General features: G+C 40.0%; 1 protein-coding gene across 6 annotated transcripts in view; it reads right to left on the reverse strand.

Annotated features, from left to right (window-relative positions):
• ESRRG (estrogen related receptor gamma) overlaps positions 1-18,404 on the reverse strand; it is a 545,400-nt gene that overhangs the window by 63,916 nt on the left and 463,080 nt on the right. For all 6 annotated transcript variants that reach the window (XM_058165416.1, XM_058165411.1, XM_058165414.1 and 3 more), the window contains 2 exons: positions 17,242-17,352; positions 924-1,085 (listed from right to left, as the gene is read on the reverse strand). In XM_058165416.1, the coding sequence (XP_058021399.1) occupies positions 924-1,085; positions 17,242-17,352 (273 nt within the window). The remainder of the gene's footprint in view (positions 1-923; positions 1,086-17,241; positions 17,353-18,404) is intronic.

Below are 18,404 nucleotides of genomic sequence, written 5' to 3' on the forward strand. Positions count from 1 at the left end.
TTTTTTCTTTTCTTTTTCTTTTTTTAAAAAAACCCGATATGAAGAGATGGAAGTAGAGCAATAGAGCTATTTTAGGGCGCTGAGTGAAATGCACAAATACAGCCTTCCATCTAGCTAGGGCATGAATAGGTATTTCATTCTTCATCTTTTCACCTCCTGAATTTAAGATCTTTGAAAAGAAAAAGAAAAAGAATGACAGCTCTGCAAACTGTGCGGTCTATTAATTCACTAAGCAGTTAAGGGAATGGAATGCTATAATATCCATGCAGGCTTCTCAATACTCTAAGGGGAAAAGAATATCCCAAATCAGAGTTGAAGTATCAGCGTGTGCATGTCTGTGTATAGATGGGGTCTGTTTGCAATAGACCCCATCCACAATTCCAATGAAGGCAGCTAATGGAAAAACATTTTTTTTTCCTTACACGTGAACATTTGCATATCTTTAACATACTTTGGAATGTTCAAGTGGCAAAAAAAAATATCCCCCATTGTGGCAGTTAAACTTACCCCCATTTATTTTGTTCAAAATTAAATAAAAATATTTTACGTTCCTTCCTTCTTTATAATCCAAAAGAAGTATCCACAATGTGTTGTATCAATGTGTGAGCAGGGTAGTTGTAACTAGTTTGCAAGTGGCGGAAATAACAATGGTGGGATAGGCTGGGGAAAACCACATCCACTTCAATACTTTAACATTCAAGGGCACTTTTACTAGATGTTCCTTACAAAATACCATCAGTTGGCCAGACACCCCTAGATTCCCATGGATCCATGGATTTTACAAGGAGCATATAACAGTATAAAGAAACACACATACAGAAAATGTTTGTTCAAACCATTCTGAAATAGCAAAAGCATACATTGAAAAATAATGTCATAAAAATTATTAAAAATAGCATTTCGGTAAGATACACAGCATGTACCTGGAATATGTTTAGCCCATCCAATAATGACCACCAGTTCTCTGTCTGCCAAATCACAAAGTGTGGTGAGAGCCTTGATGTCACTGTCAGGCACAGTGGGATCAGGCATGGCATAGATCTTCTCTGGTTCAGCCACCAGCAAATGGGAGACAATCTTGTTATCTGTAAAGACAGATAAAACATAGGTTACTCTACTTCTGTAACAACCACAACTGCTGCTATAACAAAATGGGAATTCGCTCCCTCCTTACAGCAAAAGATCTGTTGTTGTCTGGTGGACAACAAGTTGAACAAGAGCCAACGACATAATGAAGTTGCAGCAAAAGTAAATCCAGTCTAAAGAGTGGGATTATGAAAATGGAAATTGTTGCAATTCTATGGATCAAACAAATAAATTGGGGCTTATGCAATATGTAGTCCCTCCATCCTCCTACTCAAATGTATCCAACACTGCCCATTAGTGAGAGAGAAAAGTTGCTTGTTAACAAAAGCCACAGTTACAAGAAATGTAAGAATTAGATTTGTGATGATTGAATTAAACAAAATCAGAATTTTTAAGTGGAAGCTCAACATCCAAGAATATTCTAAGAACACTTTGATCTAGGAAATGTTGCCACTGCATTAGACTGGGTCTAATAACACCTACATTCAAGAAAATGTAGTCTATTTGGAACACTGGAAATTACAGGTAGTTATTAACTTATGACCATTTCTGTTGTTAAGTGAAACATTTGTTAAATTTATTTATTTATTTATTTAATCACATTTTTATACCGCCCTATCTCCTGAGGGACTCAGGGCGGTTTACAGCCTAATTAAAACACAAATATAAATACAAGATAAAACACTAATTAAAAAACTTATTAAATAAGGCCGAATTTAAAAATTATAATTAAAATAATAAAACCCCGTTAAAAACTAAATTTAAAATTAAAATTCTAGTCCAGTCCTGTGCAAATAAATAGATGTGTCTTAAGCTCGCGGCGAAAGGTTCGAAGGTCGGAAAGTTGACGGAGTCCTGGGGGAAGTTCATTCCAGAGGGTGGGAGCCCCCACAGAGAAGGCCCTTCCCCTGGGTGTCGCCAGTCGGCACTGCCTGGCGGACGGCACCCTAAGGAGTCCCTCCCTGTGAGAGCACACGGGTCGGTGGGAGGCAATCGGTGGCAGCAGATGATCCCGTAGGTAACCTGGCCCTAAACCATGGAGCGCTTTGAAGATAGTTACCAAGACCTTGAAGCGCACCCGAAAGGCCACAGGTAGCCAGTGCAGTCTGCGCAGGAGTGGTGTCACATGGGAGCCACGAGGGGCTCCCTCTAGCACCCGCGAAGCCGCATTCTGGACTAACTGGAGCCTCTGGGTGCTCTTCAAGGGAAGCCCCATGTAGAGAGCATTGCAGTAATCCAGGCGAGATGTCACGAGAGCATGAGTGACCGTGCATAGGGCATCCCGGTCTAGGAAGGGGACCAACTGGCGGACCAGGCAAACCTGGTAAAAAGCTCTCCTGGAGACAGCCGTCAAATGGTCTTCAAAAGACAGCCGTCCATCCAGGAGAACGCCCAAGTTGCGCACCCTTTCCACTGGGGCCAATGACTCGCACCCAACAGTCAGCCGCGGCTGCAGCTGACTGTACCGGGGTGCCGGCATCCACAGCCACTCTGTCTTGGAGGGATTGAGCTTGAGCCTGTTTCTCCCCATCCAGACCCGTACGGTCTCCAGACACCGGGACAGCACTTCGATAGCTTCGTTGGGGTGGCCCGGTGTGGAAAAGTACAACTGAGTATCATCAGTGTACAGTTGGTACCTCACACCAAAACCACTGATGATCTCACCCAGCGGCTTCATATAGATGTTGAACAGGCGGGGCAAGAGAATTGACCCCTCCGGCACCCCACAAGTGAGGTGCCTCGGGGTCGACCTCTGCCCTCCCGTCAACACCGTCTGCGACCAGTCAGAGAGATAGAGGAGAACCACCGATAAACGGTGCCTCTCACTCCCAATCCCTCCAACCGGTGCAGCAAGATACCATGGTCAATGGTATCAAAAGCCACTGAGAGGTCTAATAGGACCAAGGCAGAGGCTATCCCTGGCCCTCCAGAGATCATCAACCAATGCGACCAAAGCCGTCTCCATGCTGTATCCGGGCCGAAAGCCGGACTGGAACGGGTCTAGATAGACAGTTTCATCCAGGTACTGGGGTAATTGATGTGCCACCTCACTCTCTAAAACCTTCGCCACAAAGCGAAGGTTGGAGACCGGACGATAGTTACCTAAAACAGCTGGGTCCAGGGAAGGCTTCTTGAGGAGAGGTCTCACCACCGCCTCTTTCAAGGCGGCAGGAAAGACCCCCTCCAACAAAGAAGCATTAGTAATCCCCTGGAGCCAGCCTCGTGTCACCTCCTGCGTGGCCAGTACCAGCCAGGAGGGGCACGGGTCCAGTAAACATGTGGTGGCATTCAACCTCCCCAATAACCTGTCCATGTCCTCGGGAGCCACAGGGTCAAACTCATCCCAAACAGTCTCAACAAGACGGCTCTCCGACCTCTCACCTGGATCCACCCAATTTTGATCCAGGCCATCCCGAAGCTGAATGATTTTATCGTATAGATAACCACTAAACTCCTCGGCACGTCCCTGCAACGGGTCATCCCGCTCCCCCTGTTGAAGGAGAGAGCGAGTCACCCGAAACAGGGCGGCCGGGCGGTTATCTGCTGACGCAATGAGGGAGGAGACGTAGCAACGTCTCGCTTCCCTCAATGCCACTAGGTAGGTCCTGTTATATGACCTAACTAGTGTCCGATCAGCCTCCGAACGACTGGATCTCCAGGAACTCTCTAGGCGTCTTCTCCGGCGTTTCATCTCCCTCAGCCCCTCGGAGAACCAAGGAGCTGGTTGAGACCTACGCCGGGTCAGAGACCACAAAGGCACGACACGGTCTAGAGCCCCAGTCATGGCCAGTTCCCAAGCCGCGACTAGTTCTTCAGCCGTGCCGTGAGCCAGACCCTCAGGAAACGGCCCAAGCTCCGTCCGGAACCTCTCCGGGTCCATCAGGCGCCTGGGACGGAACCAACGTATTGGTCCCATCTCCCTGCGGTGTTGAGTGGGGGTCAGAAAGTCCAGACGAAGGAGAGAGTGATCTGACCATGACAAAGGTTCAGTAACTAAATCTCTCAAGTGCAGATCCTTCAACCACTGTCCAGAGATAAAAATCAGGTCCAGCGTGCATAGGGCCATCGACTACTTGAGTCAGGTCCAAGGCTGTCATGGAAGCCATGAACTCCCGAGCTGATGACATGCTGGTCAATGGCAAGTTAAAGTCCCCCATGACCATAAGTCTGGGGGTCTCAACCGCCACTCCAGCAAGCACCTCCAGGAGCTCGGGCAGGGCTGCTGTCATGCAGCAAGGAGCCAGGTACGTGACCAACAAGCCCATCTGACACCTATGACCCCACCTCACAAAGAGGGATTCACAGCCGGCAATCTGAGGTACAGTGGTCTCCCTCGGCTTAATAACAACCGCCACCCCCCCACCCCTACCTTGGGCCCTCGGTTGATGGAATGCTCGGAAACCCGGTGGGCACATTTCAACAACCTTCTGTGCCCAACCAGGTTTCCGTAACGCCCATAAGGTCCGCAGAACCCCCCTGGATAAGATCACAAATTAGGGGGGCCTTATTAACCACGGACCGTGCATTGCACAACATCAACCGGAGGCCTAGGCTCTGAGGGTCTTGACCATCCAGGGAACGGGAGAAGTCTGAGGGATTGGGACGCGTGATCGCCTTCAAACATCGAGCGCGCGCCCCCAAAAGACAATGCGAGTCCTCACTTCCGCCATATCTGCCCCTCCCACTTACCGTACAAATAAGACCACCCTCACCAAAAGGAACGCAATCCTCCCCCAAAACCTTTGAACCTATGAAATGAACGCCACGAGCACACTCAGGAACTGCCCCCCCGACGGGTTTCCCCCAGCACCCACCCTAACACTCCCTCCCCTTAAAAAATCCTTATCTAAAAATCCCCAGACGCTCTTTCTCGACGCATGCCACCTCTGTGGGTCTCAAGACCCGTCATTGAGGCCGGCCCTAGGTAATGAAGCGGGCCATTCCTGTGAGGCGGGGGCACCTCGCAGGCGCAAGAGTTCATGTATAGAGTATCGCATAAAGAAATAAGAATCGGCGAAAATGGTCATGTCCCCAGGTTGGCAGAGCGTTATTAAATGATGGTTCCTCCAATGGATACCCATTTGTCAGATGGTAAGTCAAATGGGGGCTGGGGTGAATGAATTTTGCTCCCCTTTATGACCTTTCTTGCTGCAGTTGTTAAGTGAATCATTGCAGTTGTTAAGTTAGTGTCATGGTTGTTAAATGAATCTGGTTTTCCCATTGACTTTGCTTGTCAGAAAGTCACAAAAGGGGATCACATGACCTGGGAGCTGCAACCATCATAAATATGAGTCAATTGCCAAGCATCTGAATTTTGATCACATGACCACGGGATGCTGCAATGGTCATAATTGTGAAAAATGGTCATAAACCACTTTTTTCACTTTTGCCATTGAATGGTCACTAAATGAACTGTTGTAAGTCGAGGATTACCTTATATGCTTTTCCATATGGAAAAAGATTGATAAGGATAAATCAGATAAAAATGAAAAAGCTGAACTCCTGTAGTAACTGCCTCCAATTAGCATTTTCTATCACTAAAACTAGATTTTACCCAATGTGAAGTATTGTGTTTGCAATATTTAACAGCCTCTATTATTTTGCTCAGTTCCATTTTTAATAAACATCTTTTATTTTGAAAAGAGTAGGAAAAAAAACTACAGCCGAGTTGTGCAAAAATATACATGATTTGTGATAATTACCATACTATGAACCAAAGACATTATTCTCATATAACAGGAGGTAAAATTAATGATACACCAAATGGACACCATTACAGAGTCAAAACAAATTGAGTTTAATATATACAGGTCCATATTTACTAATTATACCAATATTAATTTCATTGCATTTTTAGGAAATCCATTTAGTCAGTAAAAGTATTCCAATGTCTTGGATAGTCATCATGCCAGATATATATACAACATTTTATGCTTCTTGTAGAGAAATTCATAGATCATTTATACCCACTATCTATAGATTTGAATCAGAACATTATGCAATGGAAATGCTCCATCCTAAGTCCCTCAATGCTTTCTTCTTTAGAGTTGAAAAGATCACAAACACTCTACCAAAGATCCTGGTTTTTATGACTTGTTTTAACTTAAATTGTTATTGTTAGATCAGTATGATTTTACTTCTTTTACTATGACTATGTACCATACTATAGTTTGTACAATACGATGGAATATCTCTTCTAATCCTTCTTAGATACTTCAAATTAATTATGTTTTTTTTCCCTTTTTCCTAGTTAATTGTTTTATTTTTATTTATTTTGTCACAACATCATACAAAAAGATTATATAGTATATACACATATAAACATATATAGGAAGAAGAAAAGAAAAACAATAGGACAGGAACGGTAGGCACGTTTGTGCGCTTATGCACGCCCCTTATGGTCCTCTTAGGAATGGGGTGAGGTCAATAGTAGAAAGTTTTTGGTTAAAGCTGTTAGGATTATGGGAAGAGACCACAGAGTCAGGTAAAGTATTCCAAGCACTGATGATTCTGTTGCAGAAGTCATATTTTCTGCAATCTAGATTAAAGCGGTTTACATTAAGTTTAAATCTATTGGTTGCCCTTGTATTATTGCAATTAAAGCTGAAGTAGTCTTTGACAGGAAGGACATTACAATAGATGATTCTGTGAGTTAAACTTAGGTCTTGTCGAAGGCGACGGAGTTCCAAGTTTTCTAAGCCTAGGATTTCAAGTCTGGTGGGATAAGGTATTTTGTTGTTTTCAGAGGAATGGAGAACTCTTCTTGTAAAATATTTCTGGACACGTTCAATTGTATTGATGTCAGAGATGTGGTGAGGGTTCCAAACAGGTGAGCTGTATTCTAGAATTGGTCTAGCAAATGTTTTATATGCTCTGGTTAGTAGTGTGGTGTTTTGGAAAAGAAGCTGCAAAATTAGGTTTACAACTCTTAGAGCTTTTTTGCTATGTAGTTGCAGTGGGCTTTGGCACTTAGATCATTTGACATGAAAACTCCAAGGTCTTTAACGGGATGGGGTCGTCTGTAAGGTAATGTCCATCTAGTATGTACTTAGTTTTAGAGTTCTTTTTCCTATATGTAAGACTGAGCATTTGCTGGTTGAAATTTGGAGCTGCCAATTTTAGACCAAGCGGTTAGATGGTCAAGGTCGTTTTGAATGATAGAAGTGTTGTCTGTGGTGTTAAATAGTTTGACATCGTCAGCAAAGAGAACACAATTACTTGAGATATGGTCACAAAGATCATTAATGTATAGAATAAAGAGTGTTGGTCCAAGGACGCTGCCTTGAGGAACGCCACTCTTGACAGGAACAGGATTTGATAAAGCATTGCCAATTTTGACCACTTGTTGTCTGTTAGACAGAAAAGCAGATATCCATTTGTGGAGGGGTCCTGAGATGCCATAGGATGTTAGTTTAAGGAGAAGTTTATCGTGTACTACTGAGTCAAAAGCTTTGCAGAAGTCTATGTAGATTGCATCTATTGATTTGCCTTGATCTAGATTTGAAGTCCATATGTTTTTGCAGTGGAGAAGTTGTAAGTTACATGATAACTTTTTCCTGAAACCAAATTGTTTGTTGGAGAGTAGGTTGTTAGTTTCTAAGTGTGAGGTAATGGATTGATTGATGATAGATTCCATGACTTTGCAGGTGACGAGCAAAGGGAGATCGGTCTGTAGTTTTCGACTAAGCTGGGGTCTCCTTTTTTGAAGATGGGGATGACTGTGGCTAGTGACCAAAGTTTGGGAAGAGAACTGGTAGTGAAAGCTTTATCAAAGATAATACTTAGGGGTTCAGCTATATTAATGGAAAGTTTTTTTAAGAAATATGCACATAGACCATCAGGTCCAATAGAAAGCGATGGTTTTAAGTTGTGAAGAGCTTTACCAACGTTGTCTTCTGTGAAATCTATATGAGTTAGATCATCATAGTCATTGCTGGTTCGTTTGTGGAATGTTGGATATGTGTTATCGGAGTTAACAAAAACTGAGCCAAAGAAAATGTTGAAGAGGTTTGCTTTGACTGTTTCGTCATTGCATTCTTTGTTGTTAGAATCTTTTAGTGGTGGGATGGATCTTGAATCTTTAAGTTTACTGTTGACAAAATTATAAAAGGCACGATTGGAATTTGTGCGTAAAGGTTTTCTTCTTGCTTGGTGTGGTAATTTGTGCATTCAGTTTTAATTTGGTTGCATATGTTTCTGTAACGGTTTCTGAAGTTTGTAACATAGCCTTTTTGTTTCTTTTCCAGAGGATTTTTTTGATTGAAGCTTTTTTATTGATATGGGTAGTTTGTTTTTCTTGGACATGGTAGTCATTCGTGGTACATATAATTTAATGACTCTATTGATTTCAAGTAGGAAGATTCTATAGAGGTCATCAGCGGTTATGCAGGTTGCAAACAGATTTTGCCAGTTCAGAAGTGAAAGATCGTTGTTTATAAGGTCGTAATTGGCTTTCTTGAAGTTGTAGTTGGGAGTTCTGGTGTTATGACGAATTAAGTATGGACGATATTGAGACGAAAATCAATCATGCAGTGGTCACTGTTTGAAAAAGGTTCTTTAATTTGTATACCGTAAATTGAGTTTGGATTGTTGCAGAAGATGAGGTCAAGGCAGTTGTTGAGTCTTGTATTGTTAGTTACAAGTTGTTCAAGACCTAGGTTTGTAACAGCGTTGTATAGTGTAGTATGGATTGGGTCAGTTGAACATTCATTGGTTGTCCAGTTAATGAGAGGTAGATTTAAGTCACCAAGGAAGATAAGAGGGTATGGGCAAGAGGTAGTCCATGTTAGCATTGAGGTTAGCATATTTGCGTGGGTAATGTCATAGTCGGGGGCTCTGTAGCATAGTAAGAATCAAGAGTAGTGTCAAGGGATAGGTCGCATACTATGGTTTCAGGAAGAGAGAGTTTATGTGCTACTTGGATATTTTTAGATTCAGTGTCTTTTGTAAAAGATAGCCACTCCACCACCTCTTCGGTTTTCCCGATCTGATCGATAGACTTGATATTCTTTGTTTGAGATAATGGAGTCAGGAAGGGATGAATTCAGCCATGTTTCGCAAACAAAAATGATATCAAATGTGCCACTGTTTAATAAGAGGATAAATTCAGGTAATTTGTTGACTATGCTTCTTGCATTTATCAATTTGCATTTGAGATCTGATATGATTGGTGTTGAAGAGGGAAGGCGTGCATACCTAGTTTTGGGTGTTAGTAGGTTGGGGGTTGTGGACAATAGATGGTTGTATAGATGGTTGGATGGTAGTTTGGGTGTTTGGATGGATGGTTGTTTGGATGGCTGGTTGGGTGGATTGTTGGGTGGCTGTTTGGATGGCTGGTTGGATGGCTGTTTGGATGGCTGCTTGGATGGCTGCTTGGATGGCTGTTTGGATGGTTGGTTGGATGGTTGGTTGGATGGCTGGTTGGATTGTTGATTGGATGGCTGTTGGTTGGATAGTTGGTAAGATGGTTGGTTGAATGGGAGGTAGGGGGATGGGTACTTGGTTGAATACTGGGATGGCTGGTTGATTGTTATGGGTGATGGGGGTTTGAGGTGATTTTTGATTGCAGGTTTTATTTTTATGCAATCAGCATGGTAGTCGATGTATAGGTTGGATTCACCATTGTCTTGTCTTCTTTTAAGTTCTGTGCGAAGTTCACGAGCGTATCCTTTGTAGAAAGGATAGGTCAGGACGTGATCTAAGTTTACTGTAGGTAGGGTTGGATTTAGCAATTGAGTTTATAGTCTTTATGAATTTGCGTTTGCTGTCCTCATTAGTGCATATAACTCTACAAAATCTTGGTGCTGTTGTCCCATCGCTGTTTTTATATTCTGGTCCATCTCTGGAGACAGCAATTATTTCATTTGGGGAGATGGTTGATGAATTATAATTTCCAATGATGTTGTGAATCTTATTGATATCTGGTTCATTTGTGTTTTCAAGTCCAAATAATATTGCATTATTTATTTTTTGTCCTCTCTCCATTGCATCTCTGATTAGTTGATTAGTAGTTGTTTGTTGATTGGGTTGTGTTGTATTAATTTGATGTCTAGGTTGAGTTGTAAGTTGTATATTTTGTGGTGATAGATGAGTTTGGAAGAGATTTAGATCATTAGAGTTTTCATTTTTTAGTGTTGAAATTTGTTTTATCAAATCTGTGAAACTTTGTTCAATAACTGATAGAATTTTTTTCTAAGTTTTGTTCAATATTTTGAATTCTTTTTTCTAGGTTTTGTTCAATATTTTGAATTCTTTTTTCTAGGTTTTGTTCAATAGCTTGTAATCTTTTATCTATGTTTTGTTCAATAGTTGTTAATCTTGATTCTAAGATTTTATCAGCGTTTGATTTTCTGGCTGGCATAATGATGATCTTTCTTATTCCTTTGTTTTATTTTATTTTTATTTTATTTTATTTTATTTATTTATTATTATTTTATTTTAGTAATGATTAAGTGTCTGTCACTTAATCAATTATCTTTGATTTTATATCTGTCTCTTTAACTTTAAATGGTAGTCAATTTGGCAGTTGCTATGGTAATAGGGAGTTACTATGGTAACAGTGAGATTTGGCGGGAAATTTAAAATGGTGAGATAGGGTGGTTGGAGAAGCTTCTTTACAGGTGGCTGTAATGGCGGGAGATTCAAAAAGTCAGTAGAGGCCGGGAGACTGGAGTCTCCTAGGAACTCACCAGTAGTCCTGCAGCAGTCCTGCCGATTGGGGGATAGGTTGATTAGGGTTGTTGTAAATGTTGCTGGGCTTTTATCTCCTTGGTGGGAAATTTAAAGTTTGTAGCAATGTGGGAGGGCGATGATGGAGGGCGGTGATGGCAGCGGTGCGACTCACGGTATCGGCAGCGGCAGCGGCAGTCCCGGGTCTGGTGGGGTGGCTTTAGTGGTTTCGGTGTCTCCAGCCGCCTTTAATGCGGTAGCGGTGGTCTCGGTCTGGCGGCGGCTCTGGCGGCACAAGCGGTAGCGGCAATCCCGGGCTGGCGGCAGCTCTGGCGGCGGCCCGTGGCGCCACGGGCTGGCGGCGGCTCTGGCGGCGGCTCTGGCGGCACAAGCGGCAGCGGCAGCGGCAGTCTCAGGGCTGGCGGCAGCTCTGGCGGCGGCTCTGGCGGCACAAGCGGCAGCGGCAGTCTCAGGGCTGGCGGCGGCTCAGGGCTGGCGGCGGTAGCGGGCGACGTGGCTGCGGCGTGGCTGCGGCAGTCCAGGCTCCGGCGGGCTCCGACTCTTCGCCCACCGCCTGAGTCCTCAGCAGCCTGGAAGAACCTCGGCAGCCTCAATCCACGGCAGCCTGGAAAAACCTTCGGCTCTGGAGTATCGCCAGCAAGGAATCTTCGGGGAAACTGCTCTCCTAAGAGCTCAAAAGAGCCCTTTTACAGAGAGCATTTCTCCGGTGCAACCTTCCTGGTCGCCATCTTCCGGAAGTCCAATTGTGATTTTCTTGTTTTATTTGTTGATCTATGACTGAATAAAAATTGTTTGTTGATTGATTGGCTGAACATTACAAACATTCCAGGGACAACATTATCAAACCAGCTATAATAGGAAAAAGAAAGTTAATGAATAGTATAAGGTCCAATTTTTTTTTAATAGGAATATGCAAAACTCCATTTCTTTCTACATTAAAAGATGAACTCTTTTCAAATTGAACCCACCCCTTATTGATTTCATAGATAGATCTATGCAGGGTTGTTGTTGTTTTTTTGGCAATAACTAGGATAGAATTTTAGAATTTAGAATTTCCATTTCTTCTCTTGATCATTCAGTTGTAATGTCTTACAACTCTTTTGTTCTCCAGTTTAGACCTATTTATATCTTCCTATGTCATGACAACCTACAAATTCTATCTTCTTTCAGTTATTTTTCCTTCTCCTAATCAAGTTCTCCAAAAAGTTTCAGGTGTATTTTCCTATTCTGTCCTCTTGAACATCATCAGTTCTACACTCTACATTTCTATTTCCAATTCTTCCACATCATTTCCTCTTTTTAGCATCTTTTACCTCTTTTCTTTATTTTCAACTGAAGTTCTGCCTCAATTCTTCAGATTGTTTGTCAAAATTACAATTTTAACAAATGTCACATGCCCATCCCCAGTTGCTCTTTTCTCTGCATAATCTGGCTCCAATCTCCTTTGTCTGACTAGTTATTCCATGGTTGCTGGGCCCATTCAACCAATCCTCCCCATTCATTCAGCATCCCATATTTGATCAGGAAAAGGTTATGGAAGTTGTTATAATCATAATCCTTCAGGAATGCATGACTAATAATGTAATCAGCTAACTTAAAAGTTAATTTACAACAAGGTGTTATGTGGAATAAAAACCCAAGGGGAAGATTCTTGATGGTACTTGTATTCAGATGCCAGAAGTCCATATTTTAATCTTTGGAATCTGATGCCTACCAATTCTGATACTTTTTGAAAGCAAATTTTAAAAATTAATAGAGGTTAAGTTTATCAGTAGGTATTAGAATATACCCTTGAGAGCTGTTTAGCTTAGAAATAGTCTGAATCATCAGCTATAAATCTGAAATATTTGTTGCTAGCTAGCTAGTGGGAGAAGGCTGATGTCTTGTTTCTGAACTTCCTAGATGAATTTGATTAGCCAGGGATATTCTTCTGTTCTTAGAAAAGTCTGAACAGAACCATCATGATACAATTCATAATATTCAGATCTTTTTAGATATAATGTTAAATGTAGGAAAAGCTATAGATCTTTGAGACCTGAAGAGTTATTGCTACCTAATGTACAAATACTGTACAAATGAACCAATAGAATACAACTCCACCAATCTTAGAAAAAATAAATAAAACATACACACTAACTTTAGAAGATTGTACAATTAGACTGAATATTACATACAGGTACCAACTTAAATTCTTCATACCATACCATAGTATCATTTCATACCATACCATAATATCATTTGCATGATACACATGATTTCATTTCTAACAAAATGAAATCCAATGTAGAGAAAAGTAAGGACTTACATTTATGCAAGAAAAACCAAATGACAGGTATAGAATAGGTGGTAGCTGGCTCAATAGTAGTAACTGTGAGAGTCCTAGTGAACAATGATTTAAATATGAGCCAGCAGTGTGCTGCAGCTGCCAAAACAGTCAACACAGTCTGGGCTGCATTAATAGAGGGATAGAATCAAAATCCCATGAAGTGCTAATACTACTTTATAATGCCTTGGTAAGATCCCACTTGGAATATTGTATCCAGTTTTGGTCACCACAATATAAAAAAGATGCTGAGACTCTAGAAAAAGTACAGAGAAGAGCAACAAAGATGATTAGTGGATTGGGGGGAAAAACAGGAAGAACTGTTGTAGGAATTGGGTATGTCTCATTTAATGAAAAAAAGGACTAGGGGTAACATGATAGCAGTGTTCCAATATCTAAGGGGCTGCCACAAAGAAGAGGGACTCAACCTTTTCTCCAAAGCACCAGAAGGGAGGACAAGAAGCAATGGATGGAAACTAATCAAGAAGAAAAGCAACCTAGAACTAAGAAGAAATTTCCTGACAGTTAGAACAAGTAATCAGTGGAACAACTTGCCTCCACAGATTGTGGGTGCTTCAACACTGGAGATTTTTGAGAAGAGATTGGACAACGATTTGTCTGAAGTGATATAGTGTTTCCTGATTGAGAAGAACTTGGGTTGGACTAGAAGACCTCCAAGGTCCCTTCCAACTCTGTTATTCTGTTACTCATGTCATGCAAATATTTGATTTTAAAAGGAACACTGCAATTTCTGGACAACATTTTCATGGCGATATTTTATAAATATTTTATAAAGATAAATTTTTCAGCTTTAAAGAGGAAAGGGGGAGAGAATATGACTTTATGAACAGATAATACATTTAAGATCCTTAGGAAAAACATCAAATAAAATCCTTCTAAAAGTCATTGAAATACATAAATTCTCGTATGCACAATACTGATTGAGCGAACGTGTACATGAACTCTAATCTCCTGCTTGATCAAGTTGAGAAAACCTGGGGGAGAAGAAACTATAATTTCTCTCACACTTTGAATTCTACTCTTTGAAATTTGAAAGTTTATAACAAATATATTTAAATATGTAACCACTATTAATACCATGTTTTGAAAACATTCACAACTTGGTGAAAACAAGGCACAATTGCTGATTGTGTTCAGCATTGCAGACTAACTGTGATCATTTCTGTGTTTTTAATAACTGGAAAAAAGTAAGTTAAGCAAAGTTCTCCCAACTATTTAACTGATTTAACCAACAACTTACACGCAGAGGTTTCCACCGGGTTCAGCAATAAAACTTAACTATGTACAGAAATTGCAGCTCATTTTTTTAAAGTGACAAAGCCAATTCCAAGAAGGGTTTTTAAATGCTCTGTTGTGTAATTTATTCTGGAGTTCTGATCTATTTGTCTCCAGCATTTTCCAAATGTGTATGTCAGAAAGGTGAGGTATGTCAGTCCTTCATAAAACAAATGCAAAAGCCAATTGCAAGGCATTGCATCAAACATGCTTTATTATTATTATTAATAAGGGCTTCTTTGAAATGACAAGAGGAACACTAAGTCCATAATGCATCACTTGTGAATGCTGTTGACGTGGGAGATGTAATGGAGAAGGGCTGTATTAAAACTGAGGGTATATTCTACCTATTGCAGATCCTACACTTACATTAACAGAGCAGACAATTAAAAAATAGTCTTCATTGTATTATTAAAAAAGCCTAGGAGACGGATGTTCTTATGTCTCAAAATTGCAGGAGCTCTAGCAACAAAATAAATATCCCATCCCACCCATCATGCTACCATTTTCAAAATTGATTAATGTTGAATATTTATATGATTTACAGATAATGGCATATCAGCAGTTTCTGAAAACCTATAAAGAGTTTTCCACCATAGTATTAAATTTTGATTGGGAAAAATTTGTGGTGAGATGGGCAGCAAACAAATTTAATAAATAAATAATAAATAAAACATATATACAAATGGAGATATTTTTATTACTGTAATTGATTGGCCTATTATCGAACATTGCTTTTTTAAGTTTGTTCTCGGTGCAGTGATTCAGCAGTTAAGACTGGAAAGCTGGCAGCCCAGGTTCAAGACCTGCGTGTCACCCAAAAGGGGTGAGCTCCCATCCTCACCCCAGCTCCTGCCCACCTAACAATTTGAAAGCATGCAAATGCAAGTAGATAAATAAGTACCAGTTCAGTAGGAAGGTAACAACACTGCATGACAGCAACATGACCACAGAAATGTTTTCGGACAGCAATGGCTCACTGGCTCAAACAGAGATGAGCACTGCCCTCTATAGTCAGCGACAAGTAGCAAAGTAAAATCCACAGGGACTCCTTTACCTTTATTTACCTACCTTCCATAACAAAATTAGCAAAAAAACAAACAAACAAACAAAAAACCCAACCTGACAGGATCCAGAAAATCTCTCTACTTATTTCTTAAAAGCCATTTTACTGTTTCCTCGTTATATTTGCAAGAAGTTGATTCCCCAACAGTTGTGCTTCTATTTCATTGTGAAGGGGGAGGGATTAGGAATCCCTTACAATGTTACGTGAAAAGCTGTAAACTAGCCTATCTTCGTAGCAAATTAGAATTGAACTAGTTACTTTCTTACATATAACACAACATACTGCTTCTCTGTAAATTCCAATGGATTTACAGAGAAGATATCATCTGAAATTAATAGGTGTTACAAAAAAGGGGGGTAATATTCTTTAGTCACTGCCTGTTTATTACAATATGCCTTTCTCAGGACCTCTCACTTCTGTATTGCACTCTTTCAATCTCTTACATTTTCAATCCGGCAGTATTAACCAAAGTCTGTGCTAAATAGGCTTAATTGTATGTGCATGGCCGAGCTGTCAGCAATTCAACTCAATGGCACAAGATAAAATAAATAAAAAGCTGGCAATCTGTGCATCCAGAAAAATCTAAACCTCTAATGAAATTAAACACTAGAGTTCATTGAATTTTATTGTATTATCAGAAAGTTTTTTATTATAATGCGCAAAATCTGCTTAATGCAACCTTATATTGTATTTACAGAGGGGTAAAACAGCTTATGTGGACTGTGTGGAAGATGCCAGATTGGACAATTGAAAGTATAATCAGCATAATGATTTTTGGAAAGGCAAAATGAAACGATGCCATATGTTCACTTAAGCCTTAATTTTATGTAAAACTGGTTTGTTTTTCCTCTGACATCGCTAAAATGCCCTTTCACTTACAGTTCAGAACCTATTTATTTGCTTTCCAGGTCTCCATATGGCTCATGTGTATTGTACCCAGCAGACTTCTGCGCTGGGGAATGGCAGGTGAAAAACAACCTACTGCTTTTTGACACAACCAGGTAAGGGCCTTTAGTGCAGCATTTAAAACCCTTTATTATATTTGTCTCAAATAGGGCATTTGTACCCCAGTGGTTTATGCCACTACTTAATGGAAGCCAGCTTGCAAGCACCATATGAAAGAATTTGCATTTATTGCCAATTCCTCTTGGTACAGGGTATGCAATTGATTTTTATACCGTGGAGTGTTATTACATTTTCTTTAGGGAATTAGCATGCATAAATTTGTATAATTTGCAAAATCTTTAATTTTAGTTTATATCTTGTTTTTAAGTACCATTTGGATGTAAGAAAACTCATGCCTGTTTTAACTACACACACAAATAAACCCTATCTTAATATATTTTATAGTTGTAGCACGTTGCTGTTTTATTGAAATACAGGTAGTGTTTCAACCTTCTATTGCTATAAATTAACGAGGCTCCTAATGCATTTTCATTGAGAGGTTGAGCAGTCAAATTCATCTAGTTAGTGAAAACTACAGCATTTAATTCTTGTAAAATCTGAGACTAGAAGCTTCAATGAACTAATGATCCTAGCACAACCCATTTTATGTACCAGTGAAAATAAAGATCACTTGGAAATGTAAAATTTGTATAGAATAAATTGGGCATTATGAAACTCTTACCCTCAAAGCGTATTTTCTTCAGTTATTCTGAAAAAGGAACAAGGTGATAAAAATACAAGACAAAATCATTTATTCAAGACAGTATGCTCTTTTGTTTCTATTCCTTCATGGATTGATGACATCAAAGGTTACACTGCCTTCCTAGGTACTTACATGGCTTTTTGGCTGGCTGGACTAGTTGAGGATTCAGGTATGGACTATTTTCTGCATCTATTCTGCGCTTGTACTTCTGGCGACCACCACGTACTCTGTCTAGGCGCACTCCTAAACATGAAAAAAGAAAAAAAAGAAAGAATAAGAAAGAAAGGTTTAATACAACTGAAATACTTTGTGCAATTATTTGAAATTTTTTAATAAATAAGCCAAAATTTCAGTTCACTCTCTATTAAACTACAATCCCAATTTTCCACTTAAAAAGCACCAAAAGGAGCTTAATATATTGTAAACATGGGAAGTTCCTTGATTTTCAAGGTGAAATGTCAGGAAAGCGCATCAATTTCCCATTTGAGAAAGCTATCAACTATACTCCCTTCCTTAGTGCAGGGTATGTTTCTTATCTTCAAGTTCTAAACCATGGTAGTGTTTGGGTGTCTTTATTCTTCAGGTAGTTCTGCTTGTTCTTCCCACAGTGAAAAGAGGCACAGCACAAGCATAGGAAACTGGTGGTTTCTGTTTTGGTTGTCTCATAATGGTTATGATAAGAACAACAGAAAACTGTGACAACTTTGCTCTGAGAGTCTGGGAAATGTTGGAAGACTGATGACAATGTCTTTGGTCAAGTACTCTTTTAGAATTGGCCACATTGCAATTCCAAAATACAGAGCATTTCAAATAATCAAACAGCAGAAATAGTACAGAATAAAAATAATATTTTAAAATGATATCCAATATTTTGGAATACCATTTCTTGGAGCATGGGAGTGATACTTTGCACAGTATAAAATTGCACTCCATACAAATGGCAAGTGTTAGGAAATTAAATTTCATAACTAAAGTTTAGGCAAGATTAGCAAAGGCAATATACTGTATAGAAACAAATATAACCCAAAGGATTAATACTTAAAAAGATAAAAGAAAGAACGTTAGAGCAATCTTTCATTAGAAACATTGTCCCATATAGGAGAATAAGATAGCATTGTTAATTTAAGAATAAAAATGCTAGTTAATGTTAATTAACACCTTAAATGAAATAATTTTTAAAATCTTAAATTAGACCACTTATGGAAAATAATGGGAGGAACAAGCATTTCATGTACTGCTTTTTGAAAAATATAAATCTAGGAAATAAATAAATGTCTATTTTTGCTTTATTGATC

The sequence above is a fragment of the Ahaetulla prasina genome, chromosome 1 (assembly GCF_028640845.1).
Source record: "Ahaetulla prasina isolate Xishuangbanna chromosome 1, ASM2864084v1, whole genome shotgun sequence".
Taxonomy (NCBI): Eukaryota; Metazoa; Chordata; class Lepidosauria; order Squamata; family Colubridae; genus Ahaetulla; species Ahaetulla prasina.